Source organism: Silurus meridionalis, chromosome 16 (assembly GCF_014805685.1).
Source record: "Silurus meridionalis isolate SWU-2019-XX chromosome 16, ASM1480568v1, whole genome shotgun sequence".
Taxonomy (NCBI): Eukaryota; Metazoa; Chordata; class Actinopteri; order Siluriformes; family Siluridae; genus Silurus; species Silurus meridionalis.
The window spans coordinates 14,746,636-14,766,953 of record NC_060899.1 but is presented as its reverse complement, the minus strand read 5'-3'; the positions used below and the strand labels follow the sequence as shown (position 1 = coordinate 14,766,953).

General features: G+C 37.9%; 1 protein-coding gene across 3 annotated transcripts in view; it reads left to right on the top strand.

Moving 5' to 3' along the window:
* Positions 1-4,899: 4,899 nt before the first annotated feature.
* The window catches only part of ghrhrl (growth hormone releasing hormone receptor, like), a 40,229-nt gene continuing 24,810 nt past the window's right edge, over positions 4,900-20,318 (top strand). For all 3 annotated transcript variants that reach the window (XM_046868952.1, XM_046868951.1, XM_046868950.1), the window contains exon 1: positions 4,900-5,060. In XM_046868952.1, coding sequence (XP_046724908.1) covers positions 5,016-5,060 — 45 coding nt within the window. In that variant the 5' untranslated portion in view covers positions 4,900-5,015. The remainder of the gene's footprint in view (positions 5,061-20,318) is intronic.

Here is a 20,318-nt window from a genome sequence, read left to right as displayed (position 1 = left end):
ACATATACGTTATATATATATATATATATATATATATATATATATATATATATATATATATATATATACACACACACACACACACACACACACACACACACACACACGTGGGTATTCTCCAATTTACAATCGCAATGCATTGCTATGACCCCATTGTAACCTGAAAATGTTGTAAGTGAAGACATTGCCTAGTCTACCCAGGAGTCTAAAACATGATCAGTATGGGCAAGTAATAGTTTAACAAATTACAGTACACTACCGTAATGTATAATATATATATAAAATAGCGGAGGGCGGAGCCAGACTGTTTCAGTGTCCTGCGATGCCGACAAAATGGAGAGAGACAAGCAAAAAATTAAGCTAGTATAATGTAACAAATTACAGTACACTACCGTGATGTATAAACTTTACAGTATATATATGTGTATGAGGCGTACATGTATGTATGTGTATATATATAATAGCAGAGGGCGCAGCTGGACGCTCTGTTTCAGCGTCCTGCAAAGTAAGTTGGAGAGAGCTAAAATTGGGTTTTAAAACACCAAAAAACACACGAATAAATACGCACTCAAACACAGATCATTTAACTCTGTCGACCGCTAGCGACACGTGACTCATTAAAATGGCGTGTGTAAATTTTTATATTTATTTAAAAAAGTCGAACCATCATAACTCAGGGATCAGGAATATACAGTATATATATATATTTTTTTTTTCCCTCCAGATATTTTTTAATGTACGTTCGTATATGTTTGAAAAAAAACGGAATCATACGCTAGATTTTATCGCTGAAGTGTCCTTTTATACTCCGGCTCTAAAAGCAAAACGAGGAAGCTTTCCTTTCGCAGGAGGAGTCACACGGAGACTGTGCACTTTACCAAAGCAAGAACACTCACTCAGTCAGGGAGACTTTTTTTCCAGGATAAATAGCGAAGTTTGACACTACAGGTGCTAATCATGTTCATTTATAAAACAAATTACACATTCTGGGTGTTATGAGGTTGCTGTTGTCTTGACAACCAAAAACAAATCAGGATTATTTCGAAAAATCCAGCACACTAGAGGTTGTGGACACAAAGTTTGTGGAAGCCTGGAAAAACCGTTCACATGTAGAAATAGAGATATAATGTGGAACATGGTAAAGAAACACACACATTAGAGTACGAAGTAGGTCGAAATGAAACGATGCAAGTTCAAATACCAAAATCTGCCAAAGTGCCTTTACACTATGATTCGGGGAAAAAAAAACACTCCGAATTTTAGTTTTTAAGTAGAATAAAGTCTTTTTTCAGTCTGTTTTTAATAATCTGATGTCAAATTGAAGATAATCTTTGCAGAATCAAATGTAAAAAATATATTTATTGTTTAGCACAAGTGAAAAAAACACCTTAAAACCTGATCGATATTTAAAATGATTTTCTTTTTTTTTTTTTTTTTGGATTGTCTTTATTTCCTGAACAAGTGTTTTTTTTTTAGCTCAAATCGATCACCATCTGAAGAAACCTTAAGGGTCCTTGAATGAACAATCCTGAGCCAAAAAAGCTGTAAATGAAAAAATATATATATGTATTTATATATTGAAGCTCCTAACATCGACCAGAAATGAGCACGAATGAAACTGATGCACTCCTGAGACTTTCCTGAGACACCGTTCACTCTGTTTTCTGTCATGAAGTGTTTGAGGAGGAAAAACTAAACACATGGACATTTACTTCTCTTTCCTTCTTGTGGGCAGAAGTGAAATCAGGATAAAGATTTAAATGTTTGAGGTCAAATTTAACGGAAGGAAGGGAGGGAGGGAGGGAGGGAGGGAGGGAATAGGGAGGCAAGAAAGAACGGAGAGAAGGAAGGAAGGGGATGAAGAAGGGATAAAGGAGGAAAAAAGGACATTTGGAAGGAGGGGGATAGGGAAGCAAGGAAGGAAGGAGAGAAGGAAGGAATAGGGAGGCAATGAAGTAAGGAGAGAAGGAAGAAAGGGGATGAAGAAGGGATAAAGGAGGAAGGAAGGACATTTGGAAGGAGGGGGATAGGGAAGCAAGGAAGGAATAGGGAGGCAAGGAAGGAAGGAATAGGGAGGCAAGGAAGAAAGGAGAGAAGGAAGGAATAGGGAGGCAAGGAAGGGGATGAAGAAGGGATAAAGGAGGAAAAAGGACATTTGGAAGGAGGGGGATAGGGAAGCAAGGAAGAAAGGAGAGGAGGAAGGGGATGAATAAGGAAGGAATTGGATAATGAAGGAGGGAGGGAAGATGAAAAACAGAGATGATGGAAGTAGATATAAAGAAGGAGATAAAGAAAGAGAGCAAATTTGTGGGTCAAAGTTTTCCATACGAGACTCTTCCACAGCAAGTCATTTCGATCAGTTTAACTGCGACTTATAAATTATTTATAAACTATTGATTTTATAAATTTAGGTCCAGGTGTGTAGAAACCAATCTTCTTCTGTTTGACCTCTGGGATTTTATTGATTGTGGTTAAACACAAGAACACGCGTCCGCCAATACCGTCATTTACATTTTAAAAAAAAAAAACGAGCACAAAGCATCGACCGAATGGTTTCCTGAATTCCAGTCGTCCTTTTCTCGGGTGAGGAAGTCGGGTTTCGCTGTAACGGCGTGTCGCTGTAACGGCGTGTCGCTGTAACGGCGTGTCGCACTTCTTTTGATCGTATGTGTTCTTTGCAATGCGTCAGGTTCTTCTCTACTCTCTGTGTACGTATTACAAGTTGCCATTTTTCTCAGACTCGTTTTCTACGCAGCCATAAAGACGAAACCGACCGTAGCTACTTTCAGCTACATACGTTCATTGAAACGTTCTGTTTTTGCTCGAACGTTACATTTTTATAAAACGAAAGTTTTTTTATGATATAGAATCGAAATAGATGTTCTACAAGTGATTGTTTTACTTGGTTGGGTTGTATGAAACACTATGGAGCCTTTACAAGTCACTGTTACGATGTACATTACACATGATGTAATAAAGTCTATGCTTGCTGCTGTTTCTTGGTCATATAATCAGTGTTTTTTTTTACTTTTACGAAAATGGTCTTATTGCTGTTATAATGTATGTGAGAACTGAGTAAAAGAGCGTCTGACATTCCACTTGAATATAAACTGCTAAATAGAATCAGGGGCAGGTCGTTATTTGGTACCTATAATTGGTGGTGCATTTTTGTATTATTTTTCTGCAACTGCACACCAGCAAGTGTTTTTTTTTTTTTCTTCTACTGATTTACACCCTACTTCTAGTAACCTTAACCATTTTTTCGTTGCCACCAAAAACAAAAATCCATCTGAAGTGGGATTTTCTTACAGGGGCCGAAAACTATTTTAAACAGAGCTATTCGAGAATCGGCGCATGCCAAAAGAGGACGTGTCTCGCAATTCATTCCTGCGTCATCCTACATTTGCCTCGGCTTCCTTTCGCTCGCTGCTGATTGCTGATTGCACTGATTTCCGAGCAGTTCTTCCAGCACCGTGTTTCCGTCTCGGTCTCACAACACGAACGCACACGAGACTTGACTGTGGAACTTTGAGTCAATGGTCACATGGTGCGTTTGAGGGGGTGATCGGATTAATACCAATATCCCACCACATTCAGCTCCCTGATACTTCTAATCTGAATAGGTAGACAGGAAATTCATTAGGGGGAGAATCATTTAACTATTGAAATACAATCATTTTAAATGAAATCAAGTTGCCATAAATATTCATGATCCTAACAAGTTTTACAATTTCGGTTTAAACGTCGGTTTAATTGTATAATTTACTGAATGCTTTTTTATTCATTCCGCTCTGAACGTTTTATGCCGTACTTTTAGTGTGTTTTTGCCCCCTTTTTATTGCCACCCCACATATAACAACCTCAATATTTTCAATATATACATGAGGAAGATAAAAATGAAAGGAAGGTGTATAGAAGGAAGAAAAGAAGGTATGAAATGAAATATTGAAAGAAAGAATTAAATTCAAAAGGAAGAAAAGTAGGGAAGTATATACATTTGGAAATTGTCTCCTTTAATTCCCTAAAGGAGGCATGTCCTATTCATGTCCTATTGTCCTTTTCATCATGTTCATGTTTGTGTCTGCTTCACATACAAATGTGTGTATGTTGTATCAGAGTACAATTTGGTGCTTTGAGTTCAATTCTCTCATACGGACTTCTCTAAAATCTATCCAACTTTCATTTCTATAGGATTGAACCTTGAGAAGATACAAAAAAATGGTTCCTGAAATGTGAGGGGTGCACTTACTTTTGTGAGATACTGTATAGAAAGATAAAAAAAAAGGATAGATATAAGTAAAAAATAAAAAAGGGCAACAATGTAAGAAAAGGAAGAAACTGAAGTAAGAAAGGGAGCATGGTAGGAAGGATGTGGATGTAAAGCAAAAGTGGGGAAAAGAAAAGAAGGGAAGATCTAATGAATCCAAAAAATGTGGATGGAGGGAATCAAGAATTAAAGTAAAGAAGAAATGAAGGAGATAGTAATAGGGACTATGAAAAAGAAAGTATGATACAAAGTATGGAAGGAACAACATATAGAAAGGAAGAAATGAAAGGGAGAAAAGGTAAAGAAGCATAGAATAAAGGGGGGAAAGAAGAAAGAAAGGCAGGAAGTGAATGAATGGTCAAAGATTATGGTATGGGAGTAAGAAAGGAGGCAAACAATCGAAATTAATCAGGAAACAAACAAACAAGCTAAAATGAAATGTGCTCAGCGACCTGTAAATCGGTGTTGTGACGTCATTAATAATAATTAATAATATAATCAATCAGAATCATTATTTGCCTAATGTAAAAATTGCAATTTTTATTAGTAAAAAACAAAACAAGAGGTCACATGACGTCTCTATTAGAGGAATGAACAAGTAAATCAGTTTAAAAAAAGAAAGAAAGAAAAAGAAAGAAAACGGGAAGAAGACGCGTTCGCGCGCACGCACGCGCGCCCCCGGTGCCTATAAAGGAGAACCGCGCGAGCCGCGTCGCGCGCTCCGGACTTTGCTGGGAGAGGAACCGATATGCTGTTGTGCACCGGGACCCTGTGGCTCACATCTTTTACAGTCGTGAGTACTGACTTCTGCTCTTAACTCCATCACACACACACATCATTGTTAGATATCAGTGCATGGAAATGATGAACTCACCACGCCTTGATGCGATACTTAGTCCATTCGAGTTAAGTTTGGACTTGTTCAGAGGTGAGCTGGAAATATCCAAGCACTGATGGAAATTCGGATCTTCTGTTAAAGTGTGCACATAAGAATGTGGTTGAACTGCACCCCAGGCCTCCTCACATCACCTACAATTTGGTGGCTGAGGAAGCACAAACCAATATTATGGTCAGGTGTCCACAAACCTTATTTCAGGTATATTAATTGAAGCTTCAGTGAAGATCTGATTGTAGAGGTTGATCTATTTTGACAGAAACATATAAAAATGTATGTGGAATTTACGTTTAAGGATTGGTGTTATATAAAATTGTGTGCCTCCAGCTTTAGTTGGAGAAGAACCACACATGGATGGAAAAGCCAAGTGTCCCATTACCTTTGTACCTTATATGAGCTTCATTTGCACGAGTGGTGGACTTTGAGGCAGATTGGTGGACTGCTGAGATGTTTTTCCTCACAAAAAACGCATGTTCTGTATTTAATTTTCTCTATCAGAGCTTAAAGACATGCCTCCTATATTAATTTGCTCTATTGAAAAAGTCCCTTAGCGCCGCTTTAATGTCATGCAGACGGCTTTATGACAATGCAGAGAAGATGGTCCTCATGTGGCAGCTGAATTGGGCAGCGCTGACATGCCCATGCCTGAATTAAAACAATTAAACTGGCATATTTTATTCCCCTTCTCACTGGTGCATGCTTGAAAGATCTCCTTCCTGTTTAAGAAAGGAAGACGTCTGACCCTCGAGGGGGCCGTCAACATGCAGATGCATCAGACACTGAATGTTGCACAGATACAATCTATTATTCACAGTTTAACGTATTACATTTTAGATTGTCAAGGAACCGCGTGAAGCCCTCGAGTGTGTGGATTCTGTTATGGGATGCATGTTGACGGCTTATTTGACAAAATAGGCCACGCCCACATCATCCAAACACAGATACTGATACTTGGCATTGCGCTACACCCATAATCCTCAGCCTATACAAGATCTATCCATCCATCCATCCATCCATCCATCCACCCTTCCTTCCTTCCTTCCATCCATCCATCCATCCATCCATCCATCCATCCATCCTTCCTTCCTTCCATCCATCCATCCATCCATCCTTCCTTCCTTCCTTACTTCCATCCATCCTTCCTTCCTTCTATCCATCCATCTATCCATCCATCCATCCTTCCTTCCATCAATCCATCCATCCATCCATCCATCCTTCCTTCCTTCCTTTCTTCCTACCTTCCTTCCTTCCTTCCTTCCTTGCTTGCTTGAAGATCTCATTCCACATCTAGTCCCCATTTTCTGTTAAGATCTGGTAAGATGTTCCACCAGATTGTAGAGTTTGCTTGTGGAGATTTGTGCTCCTTCAGCTACAAGGTTGTTAGTAAAGTCAGGTACTGATGTAGGTGAGGTGACAAGGCCAATTCACCCATAGAGGTGAAGGTCAGAGCTCTAAAAGCAGGAGAGCTTCCAATCCAACCCACATAAAGCAGATCTTCATGGAGTTTGCTTTGTGCACAGTGGAATTTTCATGCTGGACCAGGATTTGTGTCTCTTAGAAAATTTCATCCTCCCACATCTAAAGACGTACAGTTCCAACCTCATGATAACGTTTGGGGAAGAACCACATGTCATTCTTAATCCATTTCTAGTTACATTTTAAATTTGTGGAATGTCAGCGAGGTGGTTATTTCCTGTTATCAGTTCAGTCCCTCTTCCTGTATATCATATAAATACTCTTTAATACCTGATTCCGTGCAGGTCTCATCTTCTGAGCTGGGGATTTTTTTCTGTAGAAGCTACGTGACGTGTTTGTCATCCCAGGCTCTCTGCTATCATTATTTCTCCTTTCTGTGCTCTCAGTAGCTCTTTTCTTCCTCCTTCACTTAAATCACCAGGAATAGAGCTCTGAGACGATGAATTAAGTGGCATTATCTTCTGAAAGGGAAAAAAAAGTCACCACCGCCTGGTTCTGGAAAACAAAAAAAATACAGTACAGAAAGTGGAAATAAACCCGCACAGTAAAAATCCTACAGGAGAAAAGGAAAAGCTGATGTGTGTGTCGATTTGGTAGCTGCTAGTGATTGTGAGATTCACCGTGAAGTGAACGATGTGATGCTTCAAATGAAAAAAACGTGCATCCGATTCAAGTTTGCATTTGTAACGTGATTTGTTTTTTACATATTTGCATCTGTAAAACAATGTGACTCTTAGATTCAAAGCTTTGACTCCAAACAGACTTGAATGTGTAACAACGTAGACAGTAAAATGGAAAATCTTCAATTTGATACTAAATTTTCAGACATTAAAACAGTTAATTTTTCACTTTTTCTTCGTTTTTTCATGTAACAATTTGGCCGTAATTCGTTTATTTGTACATTAGATTTTTCACAAACTTTTTCCTTGTGTTTTCCTTTCAAACCTTTTTTTTTACGAAGCCTTCAGTCCAGGCCATTTTTGAGTCTCAAAGTCCACCTCGAATAGAGCACCTCAATCTCCATCCAAATGTTCAGTAAAAATCCTTCATTCTGTGTTCTTTAAAATCGATCACTAGCCTGTGGCGCTCTGTCGATACACTCCGCTTCTTTCACTACCTGCTTGTTTCCTCGCTTTTTTCGCTTTCGGTCCTGTTTCAATAAACGAAACGTAGCTCAATGGGGTTTTACGTCGAGTTATTGACTTTGTCTGTTGGGGATACTCGACCGTCTCCTCGCATTTAAACGTGTCCGGAACGGCAACGTGCTGACATTCGATGGGCCGTGACGTCCGCTTGCGGGGTCAGCCTGACATTTTCTGATATGACTTGTTTTCCTGGAATTTTTACCCAAAACAAAAACAGACTGAATCAATCACAGATCCAAAGAAGTCGCTTTTCAAAGAAACGAGAAGCGGCGCCGGTTCCTTCTCAAAGGAACAAAGAAGTCGATATAAGGGGTCGCTAGGGTGGATTGGACTGACAGACTCATTCACGGTGGGTTCAAACTCCTCACCCATAATGAAGCAATTGGTTAAATCTGAATTTTACCAAACTGCTGCTGTCCTTCATATATCAGAGTAATGAAGTACAATCAAGTCAAGTCAAGTTTATTTCTATTGCGCTTTTCACAACAGACATTGTTTTAAAGCAGCTTTACAGAATTTAACAGTTAAGGTGAATGGTGTACATTTATCCCTGATGAGCAGCCATGGAGACTGGGGCAAGGAAAAACTCCCTTAGATGTTATGAGGAAGAAACCTTGAGAGGAACCAGACTCAAAAGGGGAACCGATCCTCATTTGGGTGACATCAAGAGTGTGATTATAGTCTTTAAACAATACAGAACACTGGAGAGTGAGAACTAACATGAGCACTGGAGTGTGGGATTATGAGTAATGATCTTTCTACAGTCTTATACAGTCATTATGGTTATAAAACTAGGAGCTCCTGAGCAACATCTGAGATCATCACAGATCCAACACCAGCTTCTCCATGCCAGAGCCTTTAAACACTCCAGGAGGTCCAGTGTCCAAACTCCACATGAAGTGGGATCCAATTACTGCTTTACTGTACTTAAGTAGATGTTTCTACCGTGTTATCAGTATTTTTTTCTCCATTGTTTATTTTTTTACACAAATATCTCTAGTTTCTATTCTTACCTTTTTAAACCAGACTTTAGTTTGAATCTATTTGGAGACATGATCAATATTTTGTTCTATCAGGTCAGTCAAAACTCAAAAACGTGCACACGTGGTCGCGTTTTCAACGTCCTGGAGATCAACAAGCTTTCTTACAATCTTTCTTTCTTACAGATTTTCCGATTTTCTTTTGGGGCAAATCAATGGTTACAGGAAATTACAGATTTCATCGTTCTCCGAAGAGCACGCTCATGAGGACATCAATTTGGGTTTTTCTTATTGGTTTGGACACACGAGTGCTCATTGCCTTGGCAACTGAACGGAAATCATGAGAAATAAGAATTTGGCTGGTAAAATGATCCCAGTGACCCATTTCAGGTTATAAGGGCCACATAATGGCACTCAATCCCAACATGTAAAAGTGGGAATAAATATCTCGTCAGACGCAGGAAGCAGGACAGGCAGCTTTTTATTTATTGATATATTTATTTCAGTTCTTGTCTTTTCAGTAACTGGTTCGGTCTCTCAACATGGCATTTTGATCAAACTCTTTTTCACACATTTTCTCTCTCTTTCTTTCGCTCTCTCTTTTCTTCATCCCTATCTCTTTACATCTTTCAATTTTCCCTCCATTAGTGCCATGATTAGCGGTGATGCGTCACATTTTTTCGCGATCTCTCCTGTTTTTTTTTCTTTCCTTTTTCCCGCTCAAGTATTTGATGTACTTTGGCAGATCGGGTTTGCCGGACACGAGCCTTTCATCAGCAGTTGACGAGGCGCAAAAACACCCCGCATTTGAGACAACGAGGAAAATTGGTTTACGCGATACACACCGGAGGCTTTTATTTACAGAGGAATAAAAGAGTGCGGATTTGCATGCGATGGATCGCGAGGAATCTTGGCGAGGAAGCGTAATAACTGCTGTGAACAAAGTGATAAAGGGGCAACATGTTTGGTGGGTTTTTAATGTTACTGTTACAGGTAGCTGTGAATGGATTATAGTCCATTGTAAAAACGCTGTTTTTACAATGGACATCTTCTCAAAGCAGCTTTACGGAGATAAAGCGGTTATAAAACAATGTCTAAGTTTGTTTGATTGTATAGTTTATCTCTAATGAGCGAAATAGTGGCGACTGCGGTGAAGGAATAAATCCTTCAGATGACACGAGGAAGAAACTTTGAGAGGAACCAGACTCAAAAGGGAACTCATTTCACAGAATGTCCATTCATTATAGTTTTATCATTATTAAGGTGTGCATTGATGAGGGATTAAATGCAAACTGTGGCCCTGAGTTATTGTAGTAGAGAGTTGATATTATTCACAGTCCAAATCCATCCTGAAGGTACTCAGGAACTTCATGGATCTTTAATCGGCATTGTCCCAAAGCAGCTTTACAGACATAAAGAGGTTATAAAGTTGGTATGTATTAGTTTGTTCCATATGAGTTTATCAATAATGAGCGAGCTAGTGGCCACTGAGATGGCATGAGTAAGAAACCTTGAGAGGAACCAGACTCAATCGCATGTATCAATCTTCTAGTCAGGTGTCGACTCACTTTACAATATAGTGTCCATGAGATCAGACACACAGGTGAGAGAGTAATGCCATTCCATTCCAATTCCCTGGAAGTCCCATTTCCCTGAAAGTATCAGGCAGAACATTACGAGTGGTGAAGTGAAGAACACTGATGATCTCTTCATCATGGCACGTGTTAGTGGGTGGATTTATTTATTAGGCAGCAGGTGAACATTTTGTCCTCAAAGTTAATGTTAGAAGCCGAGCGTAAGGATTAGAGGGAGTTTGACAAACTGTGACGTCTAGACGTCTGGGTCAGAGCTTCTCCAAAACTGCAGCTCTTGTGGGATGTTCCTGGTCTGCAGTGGTCAGTATCTATCTAAAAAGTGCTCCAAGGAAGGAACAGTGGTGAACTGGCGACAGGGTTGTGGCTGGTCCGTGTGGTCTGATCCAGCAGAGAAGCTCCTGTAGATCAAACTGCTGAAGAAGTTCATGCTGTTACTGCTCGATGGGTCAGAACTGTTTCAGCAGCAGAAGGGGGACCAACACAACATTGGGCAGGTGGTCATAATGGTGGCTATGCTGATTGTTTGCTATAAAGTTATGCCTGGTCCTTGTATGTCCATTTGACTTGACTTTACACTGCTCACATTTTCAATAAGTCAAGCGGCCACTTGGTGATGTTCATGAAAGATCTTTGTCCCTCTCCATATCATGTACTGTAGATCACTAAATCAGATTTACATCTTGCTGTGACCTTCTGCCATTTTGTTCTTGGTGCGAAATCAGACTCCTGAGTGCGGCGATAAATTAAACAAGGCACGATGACCCGAATTTTCCAGCTAAGTGGATTACCAATAGCAATTTACAGCGCCGATGACAAACGACACTGGAGTACAGTCGTGATGGGAACACCTGTTCCATTTAACGATGTTTTTGCGTAATTTGCCGTTCAGAATCAGCATGATGCTTTTAATGGCTGTACCATTAAAACACGTTCCGGAAATCCATTTATTGAAGTTATACACTGTAGTAAATCCTGCTGGATGAGTATATAATAGTGCTCAGGAGAATCGGGAGGCCGAGAGCCAGGTTCTAGTGGAACGTTCTGGATTATTGCAAGCACAGAGACGACCTCTGTGTTCTATAGTGTAATAAGAGAAATTTGAACAAAGGGCTGAAATATAACTCAAAAATTTGATTTTAATCCCTACTTTATTTTCGTCTCCTCGAATTATTTCTTTTTTAAGTTCCTCGTAAGTTTTTTTTTCCTTATACCATCTCAGGGAGTTTTTTCTTGCCATTGTCACCGCTTGCTTGTTTATTAGAGATAAACGTATAGGCACTGACATATAAACAATTTTTTTATGAATTTTTACCTGTTTTTCTCTAGATGCTTTGTAACAAGGTCCTTTGTTAAAAATGCTATACAAACACTTAACCTACAATCCTCAGAATATTACTACAGTATTTGATATATTGAGGTTTCTACAGTGACGGACGAGGAAAAGGGTCATCCTGCCCTTTGGGATGTTTTACAACTCGAGTAGGTGGTCATATAACCAGAAAATGAGTCATCTGTCTCCTAAATTGTCGTGAGTCCACCAGAACTGGTGAACACGAAATTTACCAAGATATAAATCGAGACACACTAGGAGTTTCTGTTATCAGTTACATCATAGCTGCTATCAACAGCCATTCCCTGAGCAGACCACCACTTTCAAAGTTTCTCTCTGGTGAGGTTCATGTGGCATCTGGACAGTGGAAATGGACTGATTACAGTGAAATGGAAAAAACTCTTCTCGCAGATGTTCTGTAACATTATATTCATACATCATATACACATCATATTCATCAAATACACCAGATTGTTGTAATGCAACGTCTCGAAACCAACTCAACAACTGCTCATAACGTCAGAAATCTGTTAGTGAAAACATTGTTTAAAATGTGATTCCTGACCCTCCTGAACATTCTGCAGATTCCCACGAATTTTAAAATAATCTTTTTTAAGCAACTTGCTGTTAGGTTCCAAATGAGAAACCGCAAATTTTCCAAGCCGCGAGTTCCAATCCACAAATTATCAGGGGTTGACTGTATTGGGAATAATTTACAGCCTTGCTGACCCTGATGGCCCACCACTGTTTATATTCTCAACTATATACTTACACTATATTGCCAAAGGTTTGCAGAAACCTGGTATGATTTGTGGTTCAAGCATCGCATTCCACGTTACCCACCGTCCCAATTAGCTCTTAAAATTCCCTCCACTCGTCTGGAAAGATGTTTCACTGGATTTTGGAGTGTGCTTGTGGATATTTGTGTTTATCAGCCACAAAGGTGTTGAATTCAGGTACTTATGTAGGTGAGAAGGTGAGGAGACCTGGGGTGCAGTCAATGTTCACATTCATCTCAAAGGTGTTCAGTAGGGATGAGATCAGAGCTCTATAGCAAACTATTCAAGATCTTCCTCTATAAACCTTGCAAAGCAGATCTTGAGGTATCTCGCTTTGTGCACAGGGGAATTGCCGTGCTGGAACAGGTTCGGGTTTTCAAGTTCAAGTGAACGCAAAATGTTTATATACTGCATCCGAAGATGTCCGATACGATTGTGCGCCTCCAGTTTTGTGGTAACAGTTTGGAGAAAAATCACATATAGCAGGTAAGATCAGGTGTCCCAGTACTTCTATCGATGCAGTTTAGTGTATCTTGTCTATACAGTCAGATTGGTCAGAATCCTAAACGTCATCCAGACTCTGCATCTCGTTGACATTAACGTAGGCGAAAACCGCCTGAGAGAGAATTGATCATTTAAAGCTGCTGAGAAAATCCTCCTGATGTCCATCATTTCAAAAGTATTAAACCTTACAACTTGGCAGGTGTGCGGCTGTGATCTGTGGGCCGTGCCGTCTTGATCGAGTCATAATACTACGCTTCAGGATCCAGTGACTTGTCTCTCAATCAGAGTCTGATCGGTCTGAGAAATCACTGGGTTGCATTTCTACCATTTCTAGTCACGTAATAATACAGACTGACGAGCAGCCATGAGTACTTACACTAAAGTGTAGGGCAGTGTGTGTGTGTGTGTGTGTGTGTGTGTGTGTGTGTGTGTGTGTGTGTGTTTAGTTACTCATAGATCGATGATACTCTTGAGTAAAATTGTTCTGGTCGCTTGGAAGAAACTCTAAAGTCTTCTTTTGAAAACTTTTCACTCCAATTAGATTGTATGATAAAAGAAAATGCTAATGCCATGTAAATGTGTTTGAGAGGAAATGCATTTAGCCGCTCCTGCGATTCTAAAGTTCCAGTTTTCGAGAGATTCAGTGATTTAAATCAGACCCGAAAGGTCACTTCTGATGTAAAACTGGGATAAGTCATGATTGGCTTAATAGTTACACTTTAACACAGAGAAACTGAGATTAAGAAAGAGATTGAGAGTGAAAGAATGAGAGAGATAGATCTCAGCATGTCTTATCACTGCAAACCCATCTCCATTTCATGCTTTCCATGATCCTGATCTGCATTTATAAAGAGCACAGCAGAACCCGTGGTTAATTTCCCTGCAGCCGTGCGCTCGTGCATTAACCCGCAGGCTTCCTCATCTCCGGAGTGCTGCTAAAGTGCTGGAGGTGCATTACTGAAGATGAGATTGACCTCGCTTTTTTTTATGGCCACAAAATAGACTTTAACTCTTTCATCCGTTTTTTTTTCCTTCTTTCGTACGAACAAAGCTGCGTCCGACGTGGAAAGCATTTACAGTCGTAGTCACTCAGGCGTAATGGGAATAAACACACACTCCATTTTGTCATTTTAACACGCCGCTACTGAATACCGTTCTATTCCCATGTGGACGGAATGATGTCAGCGAGAACCGTAATTACGCACGCAAACGCAAACGTGCTGCAGATGGTGAGCGAAAAACATCAACAAATATAATAAAAGTTTTCTTTACTTTAAACTCTGGATGCTTTTAGTCATCAGAAAGCACTCAAGCTAAATCATGAATCTACATAAAGAGAATACATACTAATCCACTGCTTATAGTATATACTTCTATACGGAGAGTGTATTTCTATACGGAGAAGTGTATTTCTATATGGAGAGTGTATTTCTATATGGAGAAGTGTATTTCTATATGGAGAATGTATTTCTATACGGAGAGTGTATTTCTATACGGAGAATGTATTTCTATATGGAGAAGTGTATTTCTATATGGAGAGTGTATTTCTATATGGAGAAGTGTATTTCTATATGGAGAATGTATTTCTATATGGAGAAGTGTATTTCTATATGGAGAAGTGTGTTTCTATATGGGGAGTGTATTTCTATATGGAGAAGTGTGTTTCTATATGGGGAGTGTATTTCTATATGGAGAGTGTATTTCTATATGAGTGTATTTCTATATGGAGTGTATTTCTATATGAGTGTATTTCTATATGGGGAGTGTATTTCTATATGGAAGTGTATTTCTATATGGAGAAGTGTATTTCTATATGGAAGTGTATTTCTATATGGAGAAGTGTATTTCTATATGGAGAGTGTATTTCTATATGGAGAGTGTATTTCTATATGGAGAAGTGTATTTCTATATGGAGAGTGTATTTCTATATGAGTGTATTTCTATATGGAGAGTGTATTTCTATATGGAAAGTGTATTTCTATATGGAGAAGTGTGTTTCTATATGGAAAGTGTATTTCTATATGGAGAAGTGTATTTCTATATGGAGAGTGTATTTCTATATGGAGAGTGTATTTCTATATGGAGAAGTGTATTTCTATATGGAGAAGTGTATTTCTATATGGAGAGTGTATTTCTATATGGGGAGTGTATTTCTACATGGAGAAGTGTATTTCTATATGGAGAGTGTATTTCTATATGGAGAAGTGTGTTTTATATGGAGAGTGTATTTCTATATGGAGAGTGTATTTCTATATGGAGAGTGTATTTCTATATGGAGAGTGTATTTCTATATGGAGAGTGTATTTCTATATGGAGAAGTGTATTTCTATATGGAGAAGTGTATTTCTATATGGAGAGTGTGTTTCTATATGGAGAAGTGTATTTCTATATGGAGAGTGTATTTCTATATGGAGAGTGTGTTTCTATATGGAGAAGTGTATTTCTATATGGAGAGTGTATTTCTATATGGAGAGTGTATTTCTATATGGAAGAGTGTATTTCTATATGGAGAGTGTATTTCTATATGGAGAAGTGTATTTCTATATGGAGAGTGTATTTCTATATGGAGAGTGTATTTCTATATGGAGAGTGTATTTCTATATGGAGAAGTGTATTTCTATATGGAGAAGTGTATTTCTATATGGAGAAGTGTGTTTCTATATGGGAGTGTATTTCTATATGGAGAAGTGTATTTCTATATGGAGAATGTATTTCTATATGGAGAAGTGTATTTCTATATGGAGTGTATTTCATATGGAGAGTGTATTTCTATATGGGAGTGTATTTCTATATGGAGAAGTGTATTTCTATATGGAGAATGTATTTCTATGGAGAAGTGTATTTCTATATGGAGAAGTGTGTTTCTATATGGAGAGTGTATTTCTATATGGAGAAGTGTATTTCTATATGGAGAGTGTGTTTCTATATGGAGAGTGTATTTCTATGGAGTGTATTTCTACATGGAGAAGTGTATTTCTATATGGAAGTGTATTTCTATATGGAGAGTGTATTTCTATATGGAGAGTGTGTTTCTATATGGGGAGTGTATTTCTATATGGAGAGTGTATTTCTATATGGAGAAGTGTATTTCTATATGGAGAGTGTATTTCTATATGGAGAAGTGTATTTCTATATGGAGAGTGTATTTCTATACGGAGAAGTGTATTTCTATATGGAGAATGTATTTCTATATGGAGAGTGTATTTCTATATGGAGAGTGTATTTCTATATGGAGAAGTGTATTTCTATATGGAGAAGTGTATTTCTATACGGAGAAGTGTATTTCTATATGGAGAGTGTATTTCTATACGGAGAAGTGTATTTCTATATGGAGAATGTATTTCTATATGGAGAAGTGTGTTTCTATATGGGAGTGTATTTCTATATGGAGTGTATTTCTATATGGAGAATGTATTTCTATATGGAGAAGTGTGTTTCTATATGAGTGTATTTCTATATGGAGAGTGTATTTCTATATGGAGGTGTATTTCTATATGGGAGTGTATTTCTATATGGAGAGTGTATTTCTATATGGAGAGTGTATTTCTATGGAGAGTGTATTTCTATATGGAGAGTGTATTTCATATGGAGAGTGTATTTCTATATGGAGTGTATTTCTATATGGAGAAGTGTATTTCTATATGGAGAGTGTATTTCTATATGGAGAGTGTATTTCTATATGGAGAGTGTATTTCTATATGGAGAGTGTATTTCTATATGGAGAGTATTTCTATATGGAGTGTGTATTTCTATATGGAAGTGTATTTCTATATGGAGAGTGTATTTCTATATGGAAAGTGTATTTCTATGGAGAAGTGTATTTCTATATGGAAAGTGTATTTCATATGGAGAAGTGTATTTCTATATGGAGTGTATTTCTATATGGAGAGTGTATTCTATATGGAGAAGTGTATTTCTATATGGAGTGTGTATTTCTATATGGAGTGTATTTCTATATGGAGAGTGTATTTCTATATGGAGAGTGTATTTCTATATGGAGAGTGTATTTCTATATGGGAGTGTATTTCTATATGGAGAGTGTATTTCTATATGGAGAGTGTATTTCTATATGAGAAGTGTATTTCTATATGGAGAGTGTATTTCTATATGGAGAAGTGTATTTCTATATGAGAGTGTATTTCTATGGAGAGTGTATTTCTATATGGAGAGTGTATTTCTATATGGAGAAGTGTATTTCTATATGGAGAGTGTATTTCTATGGAGAAGTGTATTTCTATATGGAAGTGTATTTCTATATGGAGAAGTGTATTTCTATATGGAGAATGTATTTCTATATGGAGAAGTGTATTTCTATGGAGTGTATTTCATATGGAGAAGTGTATTTCTATATGGAGAAGTGTATTTCTATATGGAGAAGTGTATTTCTATATGGAGAGTGTATTTCTATGGAGAGTGTATTTCTATATGGAGAGTGTATTTCTATATGGAGAGTGTGTTTCTATATGGAGTGTATTTCTATATGGAGAAGTGTATTTCTATATGGAGAGTGTATTTCTATATGGAAGAGTGTATTTCTATATGGAGAGTGTATTTCTATGGAGAAGTGTATTTCTATATGGAGAAGTGTATTTCTATATGGAGAAGTGTGTTTTATATGGAGAGTGTATTTCTATATGGAGAGTGTATTTCTATATGGAGAAGTGTATTTCTATATGAGAGTGTATTTCTATATGGAGAGTGTATTTCTATATGGAAGTGTATTTCTATATGGAGAGTGTATTTCTATATGGGGAGTGTATTTCTATATGGAGAGTGTATTTCTATATGGAGAGTGTGTTTCTATATGGAGAGTGTATTTCTATGGAGAGTGTATTTCTATATGGAGAAGTGTATTTCTATATGGGAGTGTATTTCTATATGGAGAGTGTATTTCTATATGGAGAGTGTATTTCATATGGAGAAGTGTGTTTTATATGGAGTGTATTTCTATATGGAAGTGTATTTCTATATGGAGTGTATTTCTATATGGAGAAGTGTGTTTTTATATGGAGAGTGTATTTCTATATGGAGAAGTGTATTTCTATATGGAGTGTATTTCTATATGGAGTGTGTATTTCTATATGGAGAGTGTATTTCTATATGGAGAGTGTATTTCTATATGGAGAGTGTATTTCTATATGGAAGTGTATTTCTATATGGAGAGTGTATTTCTATATGGAGAGTGTATTTCTATATGGGGAGTGTATTTCTATATGGAGAGTGTATTTCTATATGGAGAGTGTATTTCTATATGGAGAAGTGTATTTCTATGGAGTGTATTTCTATATGGAGAAGTGTATTTCTATATGGAGAGTGTATTTCTATATGGAGAGTGTGTTTCTATATGGAGAAGTGTATTTCTATATGGAGAAGTGTATTTCTATATGGAGAGTGTATTTCTATATGGAAGAGTGTATTTCTATATGGAGAGTGTATTTCTATATGGAGAAGTGTATTTCTATATGGAGAAGTGTATTTCTATATGGAGAAGTGTGTTTTTATATGGAGAGTGTATTTCTATATGGAGAGTGTATTTCTATATGGAGAAGTGTATTTCTATATGGAGAGTGTATTTCTATATGGAGAGTGTATTTCTATATGGAGAAGTGTATTTCTATATGGAGAAGTGTATTTCTATATGGGGAGTGTATTTCTATATGGAGAAGTGTATTTCTATATGGAGAGTGTATTTCTATATGGAGAGTGTATTTCTATATGGAGAAGTGTATTTCTATATGGAGAGTGTATTTCTATATGGAGAGTGTATTTCTATATGGAAGAGTGTATTTCTATATGGAGAAGTGTATTTCTATATGGAGAAGTGTATTTTTATATGGGGAGTGTATTTCTATATGGAGAGTGTATTTCTATATGGAGAGTGTATTTCTATATGGAGAAGTGTATTTCTATATGGAGAAGTGTGTTTTTATATGGAGAGTGTATTTCTATATGGAGAAGTTGTAGCTCAGCAGGTAAAGACATTGGACTTTGGATTGGACGGTGAAATCCCAGCACCACCACGCTGGGCCCTTGAACAAGGCTCTTAACCTTCAAATCACTCTGGATGAGGCCGTCTGCCAAATCCCATGAATGTAAATGTAGTATGCACTAAAAGTGTGTACATTATTTTTTTGCTAAGAAAAAGTACATAGTTATGAGTGTGTATGAAAAGAGTATGCAAGTATATAGACATCGTAACACATCAAGTAATGGATGAGAAGGTTGTTGCCTAGTTATTCAGCAAAACATGATCGGAGCTGACTACATCACCCAGAACTCACACACACACACACACACACACACACACACACACACACACACACACACACACACTCTCGCATGCTGTCAGATTCCAATTAGACACACCAGTTCTCAATTACCCACACACACTCAATTCAGCTAGTTAAAAGACTCTTGTTCATTGCAATGTCTACGCTGTGTTTGTTTACGCTCTCAGACGATACCAAGCTCCAATATTTTCTTCTTTATTCTCGTCAAGATCGAATGCTGCTTCCTGATTTGAGTATTCTAGTAGGCACTAAGTGTGTACTTTTTTTTGCACATGCTTTTAAATGTGTATGAAAAGAGTATATCAGTAAAGAGACACAGTAACATGTCAAGTAACGGATAAGAAGGTCGTTGATAGTTATGCTCAGGTCAGGTCCCATTCGACCTCTAACCCCGAGCAAACATGGCTGCCGCTGACTCCAGCACCCAGAACTCACATTCTCACACTCGCACGTTCTCAATTCCATACAGGGACTCTCTTTTTTTGCAAAGTATATACTCAATATCACTTTTTTGCTAAGAAAAGCTTGTTTTAGAAGCTGGAAGCTGTCCAACACGTTCGCTGACATGCATCGAAGACGTTAATAAAGAAAAACAATAGGGGTCTTCAAAATAAAAGCCATGTCATTGTATTTTGTGCACCGATGAAAAATGAATAGCTGTTACACCTTCACTACGAAAAAAAAATACCAAGAACTAAAATACACTCGCATGCTCTCGTCTTCTGAAAGACACACCGATTGACGCTGAATTACACACACCCACACACTCAAGTCATCTGTATAAGGGACTCGCGCATGTTGCAAAAGTCTACGCTCTCTGTCTGTAGTGTTGATATTACTGTATTACGTCTTGTCAAGGTCAAATGCGTCCTGATTTGGCTTCTAGCATACACTTAAAGCGGGTCCTTTTTTTTTTTTTTTTTTTGTCAAGAAAAGTCCATTGATTTGAGTGTGTTTTAAAGCAGTATTTGAGTACTGAGATGCACTGTTACGTGGTCTACACCAATTTTTCCCCCCATATACTGTAGTGTATAATTAACGAGTTGATGGTTATTTC